The 20099-nt window shown below is 37.8% G+C and overlaps 1 protein-coding gene and 1 long non-coding RNA gene across 5 annotated transcripts; one reads left to right on the top strand and one right to left on the bottom strand.

The window, feature by feature from the left end:
* Positions 1–86: 86 nt before the first annotated feature.
* On the top strand, positions 87–1504 carry LOC111336175 (uncharacterized). The gene is made up of 2 exons (XR_002695411.2): positions 87–482; positions 604–1504. It is a non-coding gene; the product is annotated as an uncharacterized LOC111336175 (long non-coding RNA).
* A 3642-nt stretch (positions 1505–5146) lies between these two features.
* On the bottom strand, positions 5147–17301 carry LOC148715900 (QRFP-like peptide receptor). Of its 4 annotated transcripts, none has more exons than XM_088746319.1 (3): positions 16785–17301; positions 12195–12284; positions 5147–7278 (listed from the first exon to the last, which is right to left on the bottom strand). In XM_088746319.1, the coding sequence occupies exon 3, from the start codon at positions 7143–7145 to the stop codon at positions 5829–5831; it is 1317 nt and encodes a 438-aa protein (XP_088602445.1). In that variant the 5' UTR covers positions 7146–7278; positions 12195–12284; positions 16785–17301; the 3' UTR covers positions 5147–5828. The 4 variants fall into 4 exon arrangements, with proteins under 4 accessions (XP_088602445.1, XP_088602444.1, XP_088602447.1 ...); XM_088746318.1 differs by lacking the exon at positions 16785–17301 and adding an exon at positions 14564–15845; XM_088746321.1 differs by lacking the exons at positions 12195–12284; positions 16785–17301 and adding an exon at positions 16322–16504.
* Between the last annotated feature and the right edge of the window lie 2798 nt (positions 17302–20099).

The raw sequence follows: 20099 nt of genomic DNA, 5'->3' as shown, positions 1-20099 counted from the left end.
TTTCCGTGAAGCTGTAATAAACTTGTTAGGACGGGATGTTCAGTTGCCAAGCAGGTTTTGCTACTGATTTTCGAACTGTCACCACTCTATTCTTTCGTTGCGAGTGACGAAAGCTTACAAACTGCAGTTTTACAGTTTCTTTTTGTTTCACTGGGTTCCTCTTGCTAATATTATGATTCTTTTCCTGGAAAAAGCGGAATTTCTTGAATGAATGTCACAGTATGACAAGAAAGAGAAAGAATGATTAGTTTGATACTCATTCAACTTTCCTTATGTTAAAAGGATGAAATAATAAATTATGCCTATCGAAAATCATTTGATTGCCTCGTACAGACGGAATAAAACCAAGCGGAAAAAAACTCACCGCTTTATTTCTGGTGCAGTGTTAAACATAAACTCATTGTGACCTTTTTTTCTGAGAATGTTTACGACATCATCCTGCCGATGACATATTTATCAAAGCAAAGAGCGGAGCAAATGAGGTTGACAGCTGTGCTTTGTTTCTTGGAACAGTTTTACCCTGGCAGATTATAATTATACAATTCCACTCTCAAAAACACCCGCACGAAACTGAACGTAATCGTGTGATATTCGTTATTTTAGGCTGGTTTATGCGAACGTCTGCAGTTCCCTTGCATTGAAATTCAGCGAAAGTGTTAGAGGAATTCTGAGGAAGAGTTTCACAACAAAAGACATTCTGCAAGAGAGGTGAGATTGCACGAAACGACTGAACTAAACGAAGATGGAGACGTGGTCCAACAAGGAAACAATGTTCTTTAATCCAGAAACTGGGAAGCTGTCTCCAGTTAAAACCGACGACAAAGCCGTTGCAGTATCCATGGCTGCTGACGGATTCTTTTTTTACATTACCATCATGAAAGGGTCTGCTGGTCTGTATCATTTGGATCAACTCAGTCAGCTTGTTCAGAGCGTTGTGGCGAATAAGTAGTAAAAGGAACTAAACATGCGTGTATGACTTGTCATCTTGACATAATTGTTATCAGAATGGTACGAATGTGTTTTTAATTTTCAGCGGAGTAGTTTGTACGATTTTAGAGAAAGTGTTGTCTATTGAAATTGTTTCATTTAGGAAACTGTTTACGAGTAAGTAGGGATGACGTACACGTACACGCAGAGTAATCTACGATAAAAAGGCTCATATAGAGCTTCTGAATAATAGCACAGTGTACAGCACCAACACAGTCGATAATTCTAGATAGATATGAGCGTTTGGATTGTTTGTCATTAAAGATCTCGAGCCGCAGAACTGAAGCTTAAGTTAAGTTAAAAGCCGAAGATCTCAAATAAAATCCTGCTCACTAAACTGATGTCAGGTAACTTTTCTAAAATATTAATCAATTTTCAGTTTGTTATTCAATTTGAACGTATTTACTGCCTAGGCTTAGTTGTCGTGATGTCATGATCTATTTTGTAAAATATGAAAGTCAGGGTTGACAATTAATATGCGAAAGCTCTTTTGGAATAAACTCGTTGTAAACATGCACACATTGCCATGAATTCACGAAATTTGTATTATTACATTATTTTTTTACGAGTAATCTTGCGGAAAATTTAGCTTCGATAAATTTCGCAGGCAAAGAATACTTTCAAGACTCAGAATCTTTTGTTGAGGATCCTCAGAAGAAATGAAAATATTTGGGAGACTGTAATCGACTTACGAAATCTAAAAAAAGGAAAACTTGCTGGTGAACAAACAAGTCAGTATTATTAAGCATGAAAATATCCTTACTTTTAAGTGTTTTCCTGGGAATGCTTGGAAACCTTGTCGCTAAAACTAGAGGGTAATACAGATGAAGTTGGTCGTTGATTGTGTGTTTTCTTGGAATATTTTAACAACTGGATCCTAGGTGAGTGTTTGACATGCAGTTAAACCTACGAATACATTTCTACGAAATGACACGTTCGTCATTGACAATCTGCTCTTTGAAGATTTTTTCATGGAAACCTTATGTTTTGACTAAAATGAAAAAGAGATCAAGGAGAGAAAATCTGAAAAATATGAAATGACACAGGGTAGAACAGTTTTCAAAACTGAGAACTAGTTTATCTCTAGGACTGTCCTGAACAAGAAAGGGGAGGTCAACCGGCAAGTAATGGCGAGATAGCGAGAGCTGACGAGAGGTGCATGGCTGTTCGGTGCTCTAGCGATGACTGCGGCGGGGTGATGTTCTAAATTTGGAGTTCTTTGAGTCTCTTCTTTTTAATAAGATGGCACTGTGATAATGTCTAGGAATGAGGTCACCAATTGTCTGTAATGAAAGTATCAAAACCGGTAACTCGAGAACTTTCCCATTCTTAGAAACGGCGTCACGTCAAGCTGATCAGACACGATAAACACATTCCCAGCAATTCTGGAAATTGTGTCGTATTTTTTCCCCGCATGCTAAAGGCTCCTAAACAAAAATATTGCCTTAGTTGCTTCTTACTGCGCAGAGATATCCGTATAGTGCTCGACGGATAATGGTGGTTGATGCAATCAGTGTGACAATTTGTTCCTGCTTTTCTTGGAACTGTTAGAATTCATTACACGATTATAAAAAACAAAAAACTAAAACGAACAAAACAAAGCAAAAGAAAAATACGCTACCATAGAAATAAGAGCTGTTGTTCTAAGCTTTCTGCTCAAAGTGGTCCTTCAGTATATGCATATCTATATATACATATATATTTATATATAAAGTGTGACTTGATTTTCGTAGAACAGTGCTCAATACATAGAAGTAGAGCGAAGTATATATTGTGGGAGGAAAAAGACAAGTAAACTACAAGTTCATCCCTACAAGCCTGTTTCGTGGTCGCCCACTCATCAGGGGATTTAATGAGAATAAACTTTACCATTGCTTATATACAATATAATTTGCGTGATCTAACTAGTCTAATTTATGCAGCGCGAAATAGACATTTTAGTTGTTGCGTAGGAGGGCTTTGCTTCTGTGGCGGCATGAAGACACGAGTTCATTACGTTTGTTTAGTGTTGATAGTTCGGGCCGGCAGATGATTAGGAATTTTTCTTTGAGGCAGAGGTTACATCTTTTAGTTGAGCTGTTATACGGTGAGTGCGATGAGAGAATGCGCCAGGAAATAAAGTGATCGATGTTGTTGTCTTTGAGGGTCCAGATGTGCTTGCTGAGTTCGGTAGAGTTTCTGTGTTTAGCGTGGCGGAATGATGCGGTGTGGTTTCTGTATCTTGTTTTGAAGTCATTCTCTGTGAGTCCGATGTACGTTTCTGTCGTGTTGTTGTCTTTGCGTGTAACCGAGGCTTGGTAGATTACTGATGGTTGCAGGCAGTTTCCGTCGAGCGGGCATGTGTTCTTTTGTCGGCAGTTGCATGTCTTGTTGTTATCAATGGTAGTGGCGGTGGCGGCGGTGGCGGCGGTGTCATCAGCTATAACAGCTCAACTAAAAGATGTAACCTCTGCCTCAAAGAAAAATTCCTAATCATCTGCCGGCCCGAACTATCAACACTAAACAAACGTAATGAACTCGTGTCTTCATGCCGCCACAGAAGCAAAGCCCTCCTACGCAACAACTAAACTGTCTATTTCGCGCTGCATAAATTAGACTAGTTAGATCATGCAAATTATATTGCATATAAGCAATGGTAAAGTTTATTCTCATTAAATCCCCTGATGAGTGGGCGACCACGAAACAGGCTTGTAGGGATGAACTTGTAGTTTACTTGTCTTTTTCCTCCCACAATATATATATATATATATGTAACAAGTTAAAAGGCCTCGAGCCAACAGTGACGCCGCGCCAGAAGGATCCAAAAGGATTCACAGTCCAAACCTCGATAAATAATAGGAAAAATATTGTAGTACACGAGGACGGACAACTTCGAGCTAAGAAAGACATATACTCAAATAAAAAGTCTAAGAAAGTTTAATAAAAACGTTTCGGTCCGAGACCTTCATCAGTTGTAATACAATGACTTACAAATTCCTTAACTAGATTTATATAGGGCGTAATGACACATATAAACAAAAACAGTAATTACTACGCGAAAAATTATCACAATAAAAAGAAATGGAAAAATTGTCGAATCCACTGAAAATGTTAAGGAACCAGCGTTGACTTGAAAGGCGAGAATTGTACTAAAATTTCCAATTAACGCTGAGACTGGGACCTTTGATGCCCGCCCAATTTGAAAAAATTCTCCGCATTAATTATATTTTATTCTTTTTTTGGAGTGAAATTCCTGGCGCTTTTTATTTGAGTATATGTCTTTCTTAGCTCGAAGTTGTCCGTCCTCGTGTAATACAATATTTTATATATATATATATATATATACCAAAGAGCTTTGTATATACCAAAGAGCTTTTTTATATATATAGATATATAGAAAGTTTAAAAAATTGCGAGGATGGACAACTTATGACGTAAAAAGTATAAAAAATTTTAATTAAAAACGTTTCGGTCAGAGACCTTCAGTTATTTCTGAAGAAGGTCTCTGACCGAAACGTTTTTATTAAAATTTTTTATATTTTCTACGTCAGAAATTGTCCATCCTTGCAAGCTTTTAAACTTTCTACGTTCCTTTTGGCTGTGACGTTTGGACTGCGAATCTTTATTGATCCTCCTGGTGCGGTGCACCTTTGTTGACCTGAGAGTTCCATTAACGACTTGCTATATGTATATAATTAATTACTGTGTTTCTTTATATGTGTCATCACGCCCAATATAAATCTATTTAAGGAATTTGTAAGTCATTGTATTACAACTGATGAAGGTCTCGGACCGAAACGTATTTTATTAAACTTTCTTAGACTTTTTATTTGAGTATATGTCTTTCTTAGCTCGAAGTTGTTCGTCCTCGTGCACTACAATATTTTTCCTACTATTTATCGAGGTTTGGACTGTGAATCCCTTTGGATCCTTCTGGCGCGGCGTCACTGTTGGCTCGAGGCCTTTTAACTTGTTATATATATATAAACAGACTAGGAGAAGTCGTAGCTGTGAAATAGTGCTCGATGCGGGTTGCAGAGCGTTTCAATAGCGGTTATAAATTAATGACAGGAAGATCGTTTCACCATTACTCTGAGTTTCACGCAGCGCAAGCTATATTTTACACTTTATATATATATAAAGTGTAAAATTTGACTTTCGTTAAACAGTGCTCAATACATAGAAGTAGAGCGGTGTATATATTGCGGAAGGAAAAAGACAAACTACAAGTTCATCCCTACAAGCCTGTTTCGTGGTTGCCCACTCATCCGGGGATTGGAAATCCCCTGATGAATGGGCAACCACGAGACAGGCTTCATGCGGATGATCCCAGAAGTCATACAACACTTACTATCAAAGAAGTAAAAATAGCTAGATGCTAAAGTATTAAAGGATGCTATTCACAGTTCACCGATTTTGGAAGTCATTAAAGAAATTAAGGTGCGTCTCTTCGCTGGAAAGTAATTTAGACCTCGCGATCTGTTCGGACCGTTAACCCAGTCACTCCCATGATCTGAATATCAATTCTCTATACTGTCTGTGTTACATCTCCAATAACTCTATCTCTGAGAATTTGGTGTCCAATCAAACAAATTCCCTTGTTCATAGTTTTCTTTTCCCCTCATCACATTTACTGCTTGAAAGTGTGTCAATAGTGATGTGTAGAAATTCCTTTCTGATCACTTCTTACAGCGAAAAGATTAGGCAAGAAGAAAATTGTGCGAAAATAACATTGGTTAACATCGAGTATAAATGTCTTACCGTTTTTAGTTTTTCTCGGCTCGAGTCGTTTCTCTAGGGTGTAGGAAGTGACCAGAGAAAACCACAAAATATTGTTCTGATGAGGGGAGAAAAATCCAATTTTAAGTTGGTAAAACTGAAGCAAAAAGAAGTTGGTACAGTAGTACTCGGAGAAAAACTACGCGATTTCTAAGTACCATAGTTGGAAAATCATAGCTTTGTCTCAAAGATCTACAACCATCTAGTAAACTTGTTTCGTTCGTCGGTATGATTAGACGCTGACGGGAATTTGTAACCGTGCCTTGTTTTCTTGACAAAGCATTCCTGGTGGTTCTTGGTATGGCAGCCGTACTATAACGGCGTCTTTCGACAATGGTAACTGTACTTAGACGGCGTTTTTCGCTAATGGCAGCGGTACTGAAGGGACGGCCGATCATCGTCGATCTGTCAGATCTTGTTAACCACGTGATATTTGACGAGCTTCGGCGGCGGCTGTAAGTCCTCCTAAAACCCATATCATCCGGGATAATAAAGGAACATGTCCAAGCCGCTTTGAACCCTTCCCGATATTTCTGATGAAATAAAGCGTATAAATATGGATTTATGGCCGAGTTTGCATGTTGTAAGAACAGCGAAGTGAAATAAAAGCTCATGGAGGAGTCAAAACAGGTTATTTTATCATAGGCGAAATAAACCATAAACAGGTACACGTGAAGAGGCAGCCAACATACACAGAACAGAGTTATCACTGTTATAAGCATTTTGACGACTTTGTTTTTCAATGTGCGCGTTCTGATCTCGTCTCGGCTCGAACGAAAACCCGGAATTTGCCTTTTCCATAGTTTAGAGACAATAAATGAATACATGAAGAGCATTGTAAGTAACGGAAAGACGTACAATGTCACGAACAACACCAAGGTGTAGTCCTTTGCCGCAGTTTGGGGGTTAAAAGCTGGGGCCCAATCTTCGATACACCTCTCGTACCCTTGGGGCCCAACTACGACCCTTTGCGCGTACAGAAAAGGAGCCATTACTGCCAACGAAGTCCCCCAGGTGACACCAAGCATGAATCTGCCCAGAAACGATCGAAGGAAATCGCTAATACTCTGAAAAAATACCACGATCTTGCAAATAGCATCTCCGAAAATCCACTTTTGTCCGAGATATAGCTGAGTTATCATGTTTGGCATTCCAAGGAACGTGATTAAAAGATCGCTGGCGGCCAGGTTTCCGATGAAGAGATTGGTGACACTTCTCATACTGTTGTTTCGCCACACTGTAAATATTACTATCGAGTTTCCAACAAGCGAGAATAAAATAATAACACAGTAAACTAGTGTCTTTATGGTCTGTGTTGCGGTTGTTTCGTAATGTTCAGGACAAGCGGCAGGATTAGCTGTTTCATTTAAGGTGGAGTTAAGACTTCCAGCCGCAACCATAGTGTATTACATCAATAGCTGTTTCCAGATATTTATCGGCAATCGAATAGAGTTAGTCCTCCGGAACGACCAGACACTGTATTTTGCAGTTAAGCTGTACATCTTCACCAACTATTCCAAATCAGCAACCGCTCTGCGAAAACGAGAAGAAAAATGATAAGTTACGTTAATCTCTGCTGTATTTTACGCAGCAAATCTACTTCTCACTCTCAGCTAATCCTCAGCTGAATGGACTGAATGTAAAAACCTTAGCTCGTCATCCTCACAGCTTGGTCCACCGATGAATAATTATAAGCTTCAAAGAAGAGAGACTCTTTGATATTGTGTCTAATTAACAGAAGTTTTTCTTATTTTAACAGAAAATTAATTATGGAGCACAGCAATATTTATTAAAAATCGTTTTAGTTCGTCGACTTTGGTCAATTGACTGACAAGTAAACAACTGCGGTAGCTTTTTCCTTTCGCGCAAACTTATGCTATGTTTGCACAAATCATCTTGGTGTCGTATAGTATTGAATTTATTCAATATCTTTTGCTCATTCTGAAAAGAGCCGATCAGACTTTTCGTAAGAGAGTTCTGTAACTAAGCTGCCAGAATTAATACTTCTATTAAATTGAATTTTCCGAAACCAGATCACAAAGTAAACGATGAACATCGTACAAAGTTTCAATTTGTCATGCCATAAGCGACAATAAGCTTATTGAATTATTGTGTTGTGCGTCCCGACCGACTTTCAGAGGTACAATACAACGTCGTTGGAAGGCATTGCTGGTTCCTTCTATGTATTGACAAATGTCGGTGTTGTGAACCGGCCTTAACTCCTAGAAGCAATTAATATGTGGCGGAATACGTTATCCGCTTGAGGTAATTATAATTAAAGAGAATCAAGGCAGCTAAAAGCTAGGAAAACATTGAACAACGTAGTTCGTCGTTACAGGCACTTTGCGTTGTTTTTTTCATACGGATTGTATAAGGTGAGATTTTCGTCTTTTCTATGAAGAGGATACGTAAAGGTTGATTCGAGAATAACAGATAAACGGGAAATGAGATTACACCCGGATTACGTTGTGTCCCTATTCTTTTCAAAATTTCCCTCTCTTTCTCTCTCTCAAAAATGGGAAAAAGGAAAAAAAAAACCAGAAAACACATCGTGCATGATCATGAGTGATGCACAAAAACAAATAAATGACATGAAACAAGGTAATGTGAGACTTATGTGAAAAATTCGTATCACAAATTGGAATAGGTCTTAAATTCATCGCTGAAACTATCATTTAGAAGCTGATCCTGCTTTTCCAATATTTCATCAGTATACATAAATGAAAAAATAATTTACCAAGTGTCCGATTCAACCCTACTTACTATAGTTATACAGTTCCATTGTCAAGGTAATTTCCGTAGTTTAATGCCACTCACTCGGCCAAAGAAATATAAAAACGTCCCTCAGTTAGCTTTCCACTAAAGGATTCGTAATACCTGTATTCTCCTGTGCTATTCTGCCAATTTAGAAATGGAGATTAACCCGTAATCCAGCACTGACTAATTCAGTATTTTTTTTCATGTCGAAACGGAACTCTAACAGCTTGGGAAATCTGCATTTACAAATAATGAAACAAAAAGTGCGCATGCTGCGAAGTTAATTTCTCTTTGTGAAAAAGTCGCTTCCAAATCTATGGAAACAACAGCGAGATACCGAGTCTGAACAAAAATGAGCGATCAATCGGTCTCTTTATTTAGCTCCCTACACCCCCGTATTCAATTCCTCGAAGGCAAATTGCGTATTGCAGAACTCCGTAAGTCAGAATTTCCAAATACAAAAGTGTGTTGTTCCGATAAAAGTAAACAGCCTGAGGAATATTTTTTCAATTGCAAGTCCACTGATGGTCGAAAAATATCTCGTCGATTATTCGATAAAGAAAGACTTCAAATTAATTACTTTCGATAATTCATTTCACTTATGTGTATGAAGAGTTGGCTAAAGTTATTGGCCTTAAGAGAAACAACTATGAGACACTTAATGGCTACCCTGAAGGTGGTCAAAGTGATCTACAGTACTTAAATAAATAACCCTGAAAGTTTGAACTTTGCATGGATAAACGATAAAATCAATGATAACTCGGTAATTTTCAGTTCTGCTTCAGCTATGAAGTGACAAAAATTCTTTTATAACTCGTTTCGAAAACTAATTTGGGAAAGACTAGAAGCTAAGGCTTTACAGCTAAGATAAATAAAATCCCACATTAGCTTTTTGAACAGTGAAAATTATCCCAAACGCGTTTTGGGGCTTTTCGTGACTCTCTCCTATAAGAACCCGAGTGTGTCTTTAGCTCAAAGTTTCCGACTTTGTTTCAATTAATCAAAGTAGTGTTGTGGGAATGAGCTAGAATCACACTCCCTCAAACAGACAAATGTTAGTGTGGTTGCTTTTATTCAATCATCTCTTCCAATATCGCTTAGAATTTTTTCGAAGGTTTTTCATCAAATAAAAGTAATTCTTGTTCAAATATCCTTTACGCCATTTTCCTCGTGACTCAACTGAAACAAATGAGAAAAAGTTACAATATGGAAACGGATCGGGTCTGATATGATTCCCCAATTGATAGTAGTGTAAGGGAATCCTCGAGGATCGCATGAGCGTTCAAATAGTTTGTGAAAATATAAGTGCAAGTGATAAAAATGGAACAATACTTGAATTATATAATTTGAGCATCACTAAGAGAGTTGAAGAGGCAGGAGGGTAAAAAGAGAGTTGTAACTGAGTTTAGTACTTCATATCAGAAGCTTATGACCTAGGTCATGAGTCTCTGTCCATATATATTCTGTTATTATTGGTGGAGTTTTATTAAATTTCATGGCTTTTTCATTTTAGAAACACTGGCTGTTACTTTTGAAGTAGTCTTCTTTTCCTTGAAAATATTGATTAAATCTAAAAAACACCTTGCTGGACTGGAATCAGTTAAGTTTTATTTCACACTCTCAGTATATTTCTCTTGTTAAGCGCTCTTTTTTCACCACCTCTATACTAGCGAATGCGTTTGACAAAGTATGCAATTGTGGGCCAAATTTTTGAATAAACGGAACACTATTTCAGACATAGCTTTAACGCAATGTTTCAAAGAGATTTATAATGACTATGGAGTCGCTAGTTCCAACACAGAGTTGATATGTCTAAGATATGCATTTGTTTTCAACCCAGGTAAGGATACCCAGTGCAATTCTATGTATCGTCATTTAATGCGCTTTACAGATTGATAAGATCAGCGACAAGTTCAGACTATGATTTGATATGCGGTGAATAATTAATTTCCAAGGTATTTTTTTTAGCAGATGATTAATCCTTTAAGCCTTTAAATATGTTTATTCTGCGTACACAGCCTGTAAACTACTTAAACCTGTGTGTGTTTCTTATCTGATGCGGCTGATTATGCTCAGAATTCAAGCGTTTCCAAAACATTGATAAAAATCCACGTTACATTGAAACAACACCTAAAGGGACCAAAAGACGATGATATCCTCTGTTGAGGGAACTTATCATTTGACAATGTTTCGCTTTTTTGTCAGCGATCGAGGAGAGAGCATTAGAACTTATGATGAATCAAAGTGCTATTTCTCATCGAATCTCTCATTTAAACTTACTTTACAATTTCGTTCCACTCTCTTTACAGTTGGGCCTATTTGGAGACAGACTGGCACCTTTTTCTGTCATTTAAATTTTCTTCTTATCACGATTTAACAATCCAGTAGTTTTAAACGATCTTAGTTATCAGATTTTTAATAATTAGTTTTGGTGCTAAAGCGTTAATTGCGAAGTATCATGACAGATCTTTAAGTGCTGTTCCACGCTAACAGTTTCAGGCTCTGTTTGCGAGAGAAACAAAAAACACCTACCAATTTGCAAATCACTCTTTTCGAAACAATCTAGATATGAGTAAAGAAATCCCGACTTTAAATGTATGAATCGACGCAGTTACAACCTCTATGGCACTCAAAAACAATACCAGTGTCGAACAAATGATGAGAAAAAAAAAGAAAATTTTAAAGGCAAAGAAGACTTTAATTGGTTCCAAATTTTCGAATAAAAAGGAATGCATTCTGAAGATATGTTCTAAAGAGACTTGCCTGAGTAACAGTTTTAGAAATAATATGCGAAGGTTAATCATATAAAATGAAAGCCCCACAGATTGGACTGCATACTTTGCTTCGTTTTCGTAATTGGTGATGAGTTTTTTAGCAAAACTGTTATTGAAATTCATTGAAGTTTTTGGCATCCAGATGTACATCCCACTGAGAACTAATTGGAGTTCTCTTGCCTCTGGCTAAAACAAGCGATACATCTCAATTATCAACTATTCCGATATTGTCCGGCTATGGCCGGTTAATTCAGAACACAACCATAAATGGCGTAAGCGCGTCCTACAAAAACTAAGAATGCGTAACATTGGTCTCCTTTACTGCATTAAAACCGTTTCGGGCGCTAGTAAACTGACCGTGATACATTTAGTAACTAGTAGTTTTTACGTAGCACATACAAAAAATGTACAGCTATTGTGATACCCATTCGTTTGGCGGAATTGCAAAGGGGTTGTTCATCAGAACGAAAAGTTTTGTTCATTGTGCGTGTCAGTAGGTTCATGCTGATTTGTTTGCGTGATAATTTTGAAACAAATAACAAAATGCCGGGAGAGAAGCACGCGTCCAATGAAGCACAGAGAGTTTGTTTATGATAAATGAGGTTTATCCTGCTGAGTGTTTGGCTAACTATGTTTCCTGTTGTATTTCAACGCACAAATAATTTTTTTCTATTGCCTGAGATTTACGTTAGTTTGGTTTGAAGGAAAGAACACGCGTGCCTCACGAAGGCAGCTGTTAACAGGTTATTGAGTGTTAAGGCCTGTTGGACAAAATAACCCAGTGGTAGAACATGGCTTTTGATTCAACCCACTGTGCGAACATGAACTGATAATAAGCTTGCAAAAAAAAAATATCCAGCAATGCGGTCAAACCTTTCCAGCTGATTTAGAAGCTGTTTCTTTGTGAACTAAACTTACCATTGGAATCTGCACTACAAGGATTTTAAAGCAAACTGCGAGCACACCTTTCTACCGCACTGAGTTGATCTGGTTCATCTGTGACTTGTGCTGAGGCATGCGGAGAAAAGTGGATAAATGATTACTAGTACCAGGCTCAATGACCCGAGTAAGGGCAACAAACACAAATTCCTGTCAGGTATTGGCCTAAATTTTGTTATGCGGACCGTTTAAGTTCACTTTAAAGGAAAGCCGCTCTTCCTGAATGTGTAACCACAGCTTAGCAGGGGTAGTGTAAATGTAAACAGCATGCTTAAGTACCTAGCCTAAAAACGCGTCGGGGGAGGGGACGGGCGGGGGGGACGGCGGGATATATTACTTCAACCCATTGTGCGGGAATGTATCGACGGAATGGTGTATTGGCGAAGGAGAAATACAAGTGAAACCCCTCCCTTTGATACTTTTGTTGCCTGTTTCTTTATTATCGACGAAATGTCTGTCGCAGCAACGTGTCTGGGTGTGTCTTTTCAACGTAGGTTTAAAGAAGTGGTACCTTGTCCGACTTGAAGATATTAAAACGCATTGTAGACTTTGTCAATCAATTGTAAATGGAAGGGAAAAAAAGGAAAATAAAGGATAGAAGTTTTGGGCTACGACGTTGATCAATCACTTTCTAACCTTTCATGTCTTTTCCCCACACACCCCTCCCTGCTTCTCCTCCCCCTGCTGCTCAATAACGAATTACAGTGTAGGCAGAAGTGTCTGTTACTATAAAAAGCAAACGTGATATCAGATCATTTTCAATTTTGACGCAATATGGCGTATATTGACGACAGTCATTTATTTCCTGTCTGCCAGGCTATGGCAATCATTGTCCAACTTGTTTATCAGAAAAATGCATTCAAATTCATGGCTAAGCTGTCTTTGAAAAGAATCATTTGTGTTCTGACAGCGTAATTTTAGAAAATTGAAGAATTGTGTACATCATATCAGATTCAAAACAGATCAGTTGATACAAATCGGCTACGGGGTAAAAGGAATAAGTCGCACACATCGATCAGCCGAGTTTCTTGCGCAATCACGTAATTTCAATGGTTTACAACTCGGATTGTTGAGAATGCTTGTTCGCTTCCTATCACTCAACTGTCGTTTTAAAATCTGTAATTGCCTCGCACTGTTTCTTCTGTTTGTTCTCGAGACACATTCATGCGCAAGAGATGTTTTTATAGCTCGATTCTTAAAGAGCAAGTCTTAGAAATCCAGTTTGGGGTTCACGCTTTAACTACAACAATTTCGTGAGTAATTCTCCCCTCTAGTTTCCTTATAAACTGACTGAGAGAATTTGAACTATATCGACTTGAAGACACCCTGTAGCTGATAAGTTTAGATCTTCTCATCACCTGCCTGTTGTGTAATGTATCGTTATTCGATACTGTAAGAAGAAGTTACAGTCTTATTATTTCTGCAAGTTAAGAATTGAACGAGTAAAATTTGAAAGTCTTGCACCCTTTTCTGTAACGTATGATCTCTGAAATAAAAGCAATCCATGAAAGAAGAAACGTGAAAGAGAAAAATAGAGTAATTTGCAATTGAGTTTCAAAAGACATCCGGGATTGCTTTGGTTTTACTTTACTAAGGCCTGTGTGATTGGTCAAGAAAACTCACGCCTTGACCAATCAGACCCAAGACTAAAACCCGCGCTTTAAGTTGTTTGCTCGTATCTACTTTACGTTCTTATTGGCTCCTTCTGATGTAGTTCTTCCTTCGGATTGGTTGTTTTGGAGTTTGGTTTTACGACTCGCAAAGAGCCAAACTGTTTCGAGAATGATGAAAGACAGTTAACAAGTCACATCTGATAGCAAAAATATTTTAAAAAAAAACTTAAGGGCCTTATTTAAAAAATATGTCGACTTACTCGTTATTTTTTTGAGGGAACAAATTTCAAATCCCTCTGGCCGTCATCTGATCATCAGGGATACTGTTAATTGCCAGCATCAATTGCAATACTTTCATGAAAAAACCATTGCTAGAGATCAAACAAAACTGCTACAGAAATTTTTTTCCCGAATCGCTAACTTAGGGCATTCGTGAGACTGAATCGTATTTGGAAATCATGATGTAGTGTTCATGTAATAGATCAACGCGACAAAAATAATTTGAAAAGAAACCTTATTAGCGAACACCAAACTCTAGAAATAAACGCTGTACTATACTGGTAATGCTTTGAGCAACAATTTTCAAATCGAAGAAATAATACCAAGGCTTCTAAAAAATGTATAACTGGAGGTAGTCTGATCTTAGTCCACCCTTAGATCATCATCATAAACACGTTTGACAATGATCCACACGAGAATCAGATATTTTCATGACACAAAGCAGATTTTCCTTACCGATTTTTCAAATGGTCGTTGTTGTCTTAAGCCGCTCCAGTCGATCTTCAAGTATTTCTGTTCGTATTAAAAATTCTCTTCATGTGGGTCGAATATAATCAACCCATGACGGCCCTGAACAATCATTAGGAATCGTCATGGCTAACAAAAGCAGGGAGAATGTGATGATGACGTAGGACCATTTCAGAATCGATGCACCGGGGGCGTTCATCTATCATTTGTCCTTTTATAATTTTTCTTTTGTTCATTTTGTTTTATGAGTTTTGTCATCATACTTTCGCAATTGAAGTATAGTTCGATCTTCAAAAATGATACCTCAAAAAAGTTCTTGACATCTTAGATAAAATTAACCGTGTATCCCGTCCGCGGGTCGAGTTCGAACAAAACTATCTCATTAAAGCAATTGTGACAATTTTAAAGATGCTTGTGGCTTTTAGCAAGTGTCCTCTTCCCAGACCGTAACTCTTGTTAACTTCCTGACGTGTGACTCTCATAATCTTGATCTATTCGATGACATACCAGTATTCGAAGCACATCAATCAAGAAAAACAACCTCCAGCCAAATCATTATTAAAATTATTTGCTTTAAGAACAGAGAGAATATCTCTAAAAAGGAAGAAAACAAATACGAGAACATTCATTTCAATATTTTGATGTTCTAACTCAACTCCGATTACGCATAGCTTCTGAAGTATGTAAACATACTACATATTAATTTCCCTTCTTCATAACTCAAACCAAAACAACTACAATATTACTTTTCTTAAAATGTTTTTGTATGCGTAATGAGAATCCAACATTAGTGCATTTTCAATGGCTCGTCCAACTTATTTCGTGAGCCCATGGAAATTGTTTAGATTTTGAATAAGTTTGGCCACGAGCCCATCGAAGATGGAAGCTCCGGGTAATGGGCTCCTGGTTTGGCGTGTTTCATGTTTCATTTCTGGCAAACAACGAAAACCATAATGCAAACATTCATCAAGAGCAGGGACAGATTTACTAGGTTACAAACACCTTGCTGGAGGAAAAGTTTCGTAGGTGCTAAATTCAGGAGACTTCCCCCATTCATTTCCTCTAAGTTTCTCGACCGTGTCTAAAAGTCGGACGCCGATCATGGAGCCGTACAGGACTCTTAAAGTCGAAAATACATCCGTGAAAACAACTATCTGTATGATAATCTGGAGAATATGAAGCCTAATTATCGCTGGTATAAACGAATCCCTTTTATTTTTGGTCTATTCATTTAATTACGAGTTGACTTGCATCGTCAAGTGGCAGACAAATGTCTCGAAGAGAATGGGTTTGCTTTTTATCTGTGATCTCGATTCATCTGCCTGAAAAATTCTCATAACTTCCTGACTATCTTCTGATAACATCATCCTCGGCTGCATATACAACATTTTAAAACGACCGTTCGCCTTCAAAACCAAAATCTAGCAAGCGAGACTTACTTTCTGTTTTGTTCCGTTTTTTTATGCTTTTTCTATTTATTTTTTAGTCGACATAATATTTTAATGGACTCTTATATGTTGATTGGTCTACATAAATACGCCATTCAATGAGAAATAGTCGTGACAAATGGTATCATATTAAAAATATTACACCCTCTCGGACCTTCTCGACTAAAATGCTCAAAAAGTCTGAAATGCGTGATCTAGTTCCCTTTCGATATCTATCTTCCTAGTTGATCGAGTCTTCTATCATTTCGAATGTTCACTGATTCCATTTTACCATATAATTAGAATACTACACGAGCACCTGTTCTTTCACCGTTCCTGAAGCTGTCTCATGTTGAAATTAGACCCTTCTCTTAAATTACAGCTGAGATTTTAGACTACTACTGAATTGCGCATGCCTTGGAATATATATCAGCACCAGAAAGGATGCCTACTAGGTTGAGAAAATGAAATATAGAATTTTAAAACTCAAAATTTAATGTAGGGGAGTATACTTTGCTCTACTCTAGACGTACTTCCTACATTAGCAACAATTTCAGATCATCACATCGCCGGTAAACTGCCTTATTTTGTCTGAAATTTTCATGGTTTACCATCCAAATCATGATCCTTCTCATTAACAGGATCATTTCCGTATGATGAGCAGGCTTAAGATTTTGATCGCAATTATGGGGAAGTATGCCTAATACAACAATAGCGGTAATCTCAAAGGAATGCCGGCAGGATCAAAAGTTGAGGCGAAATAAAGTCAGGTTCCTACTCACCTTCTTATGTCCGACGCAATGAGGAACAAATGAGAACCTCGCGCCTACTGGATGTGCGTCCAACCTAATTCTAATAACAAAATATAAGAAACCTGACGCAAGGATTGCAGCTGAATCGACAAAACACTATTCAAGCGCGTGGGCAAATATAAGTGAAGGGGCGCAAAAAGAGGTAGACATCGTGCGTATTTGCCATGTGGGTGTAAGCGAGAAAATTGTAATTTTTAGCTTAGGTTCATTAGGCTCAGCCATCATGACGATTCCCCTCAATCGTGAATACAATTTCCACTCTTAGCAGGCGCGTGCGCAACGATTTTTATGAATCAAATCACTTTTTCTGCTTTTAACTTCTCTCGCGATGCATGTTATTTTATGCTCACACGTTGTTTCATAACAGAGTGAAAACAATTCTCATCTTTCTCTTTTAGCGCACAGGATACTTGCTTTTGACTTGACTCCTGAAAGGAAAAAAAAACACTCATGCGCTGCGTGGTTTCTAATTAAATACAATACTTGCATGACTTGTCATGCTCAGTATTATATCTCACCGATAAACTGCCAAGTCCCAAACATCTTGATAAAAAGCGTGTCACAGACAGTTCCAGCCTCCGGTTTAGAATTTATTGAAGCTATCACAATTTAATGCTTTATACTCAGAATATATAAAGCCTTTTTGGGGGTGGACGAAAGAGCGATTTCTGGATTTCACTTCATTTAATTAGCCCATCTTGTACAAAACCAAAACCGCAACCATTATCAGAAAATTTGTTTGTTAGGGCCATGCAGTTTAGCTTGCGTTTAGATTTGCGCCAAAAACGAGCCAAACGCTACGCTAAAACCACAATTACGCCAAGAAACTCCGAGCCCCCAGTTGGAATGTTCCTCATTTAAGATAATGAACGGTGGGAAAATTTGCAAGAAAAGTAATTTTACCAGGACACGTGGCAGGATAAATCGTATCTGCAACACGAATCGACGAAGTCACGATCGAATGTCGGTTAAAATTTGTTTAGTTTGAATAAAAATAAAGTTCTGTGACACGCTTTTTATCAAGATGTTTGGGACTTGGCAGTTTATCGGTGAGATATAATACTGAGCATGACAAGTCATGCAAGTATTGTATTTAATTAGAAACCACGCAGCGCATGAGTGTTTTTTTTTCCTTTCAGGAGTCAAGTCAAAAGCAAGTATCCTGTGCGCTAAAAGAGAAAGATGAGAATTGTTTTCACTCTGTTATGAAACAACGTGTGAGCATAAAATAACATGCATCGCGAGAGAAGTTAAAAGCAGAAAAAGTGATTTGATTCATAAAAATCGTTGCGCACGCGCCTGCTAAGAGTGGAAATTGTATTCACGATTGAGGGGAATCGTCATGATGGCTGAGCCTAATGAACCTAAGCTAAAAATTACAATTTTCTCGCTTACACCCACATGGCAAATACGCACGATGTCTACCTCTTTTTGCGCCCCTTCACTTATATTTGCCCACGCGCTTGAATAGTGTTTTGTCGATTCAGCTGCAATCCTTGCGTCAGGTTTCTTATATTTTGTTATTAGAATTAGGTTGGACGCACATCCAGTAGGCGCGAGGTTCTCATTTGTTCCTCATTGCGTCGGACATAAGAAGGTGAGTAGGAACCTGACTTTATTTCGCCTCAACTTTTGATCCTGCCGGCATTCCTTTGAGATTACCGCTATTGTTGTATTAGGCATACTTCCCCATAATTGCGATCAAAATCTTAAGCCTGCTCATCATACGGAAATGATCCTGTTAATGAGAAGGATCATGATTTGGATGGTAAACCATGAAAATTTCAGACAAAATAAGGCAGTTTACCGGCGATGTGATGATCTGAAATTGTTGCTAATGTAGGAAGTACGTCTAGAGTAGAGCAAAGTATACTCCCCTACATTAAATTTTGAGTTTTAAAATTCTATATTTCATTTTCTCAACCTAGTAGGCATCCTTTCTGGTGCTGATATATATTCCAAGGCATGCGCAATTCAGTAGTAGTCTAAAATCTCAGCTGTAATTTAAGAGAAGGGTCTAATTTCAACATGAGACAGCTTCAGGAACGGTGAAAGAACAGGTGCTCGTGTAGTATTCTAATTATATGGTAAAATGGAATCAGTGAACATTCGAAATGATAGAAGACTCGATCAACTAGGAAGATAGATATCGAAAGGGAACTAGATCACGCATTTCAGACTTTTTGAGCATTTTAGTCGAGAAGGTCCGAGAGGGTGTAATATTTTTAATATGATACCATTTGTCACGACTATTTCTCATTGAATGGCGTATTTATGTAGACCAATCAACATATAAGAGTCCATTAAAATATTATGTCGACTAAAAAATAAATAGAAAAAGCATAAAAAAACGGAACAAAACAGAAAGTAAGTCTCGCTTGCTAGATTTTGGTTTTGAAGGCGAACGGTCGTTTTAAAATGTTGTATATGCAGCCGAGGATGATGTTATCAGAAGATAGTCAGGAAGTTATGAGAATTTTTCAGGCAGATGAATCGAGATCACAGATAAAAAGCAAACCCATTCTCTTCGAGACATTTGTCTGCCACTTGACGATGCAAGTCAACTCGTAATTAAATGAATAGACCAAAAATAAAAGGGATTCGTTTATACCAGCGATAATTAGGCTTCATATTCTCCAGATTATCATACAGATAGTTGTTTTCACGGATGTATTTTCGACTTTAAGAGTCCTGTACGGCTCCATGATCGGCGTCCGACTTTTAGACACGGTCGAGAAACTTAGAGGAAATGAATGGGGGAAGTCTCCTGAATTTAGCACCTACGAAACTTTTCCTCCAGCAAGGTGTTTGTAACCTAGTAAATCTGTCCCTGCTCTTGATGAATGTTTGCATTATGGTTTTCGTTGTTTGCCAGAAATGAAACATGAAACACGCCAAACCAGGAGCCCATTACCCGGAGCTTCCATCTTCGATGGGCTCGTGGCCAAACTTATTCAAAATCTAAACAATTTCCATGGGCTCACGAAATAAGTTGGACGAGCCATTGAAAATGCACTAATGTTGGATTCTCATTACGCATACAAAAACATTTTAAGAAAAGTAATATTGTAGTTGTTTTGGTTTGAGTTATGAAGAAGGGAAATTAATATGTAGTATGTTTACATACTTCAGAAGCTATGCGTAATCGGAGTTGAGTTAGAACATCAAAATATTGAAATGAATGTTCTCGTATTTGTTTTCTTCCTTTTTAGAGATATTCTCTCTGTTCTTAAAGCAAATAATTTTAATAATGATTTGGCTGGAGGTTGTTTTTCTTGATTGATG

This window comes from Stylophora pistillata, unplaced genomic scaffold, assembly GCF_964205215.1.
Source record: "Stylophora pistillata unplaced genomic scaffold, jaStyPist1.2 SCAFFOLD_54, whole genome shotgun sequence".
Taxonomy (NCBI): domain Eukaryota; kingdom Metazoa; phylum Cnidaria; class Anthozoa; order Scleractinia; family Pocilloporidae; genus Stylophora; species Stylophora pistillata.
The sequence above is the reverse complement of the archived record's forward strand: the minus strand, read 5'-3'. Positions and strand labels throughout refer to the sequence as shown.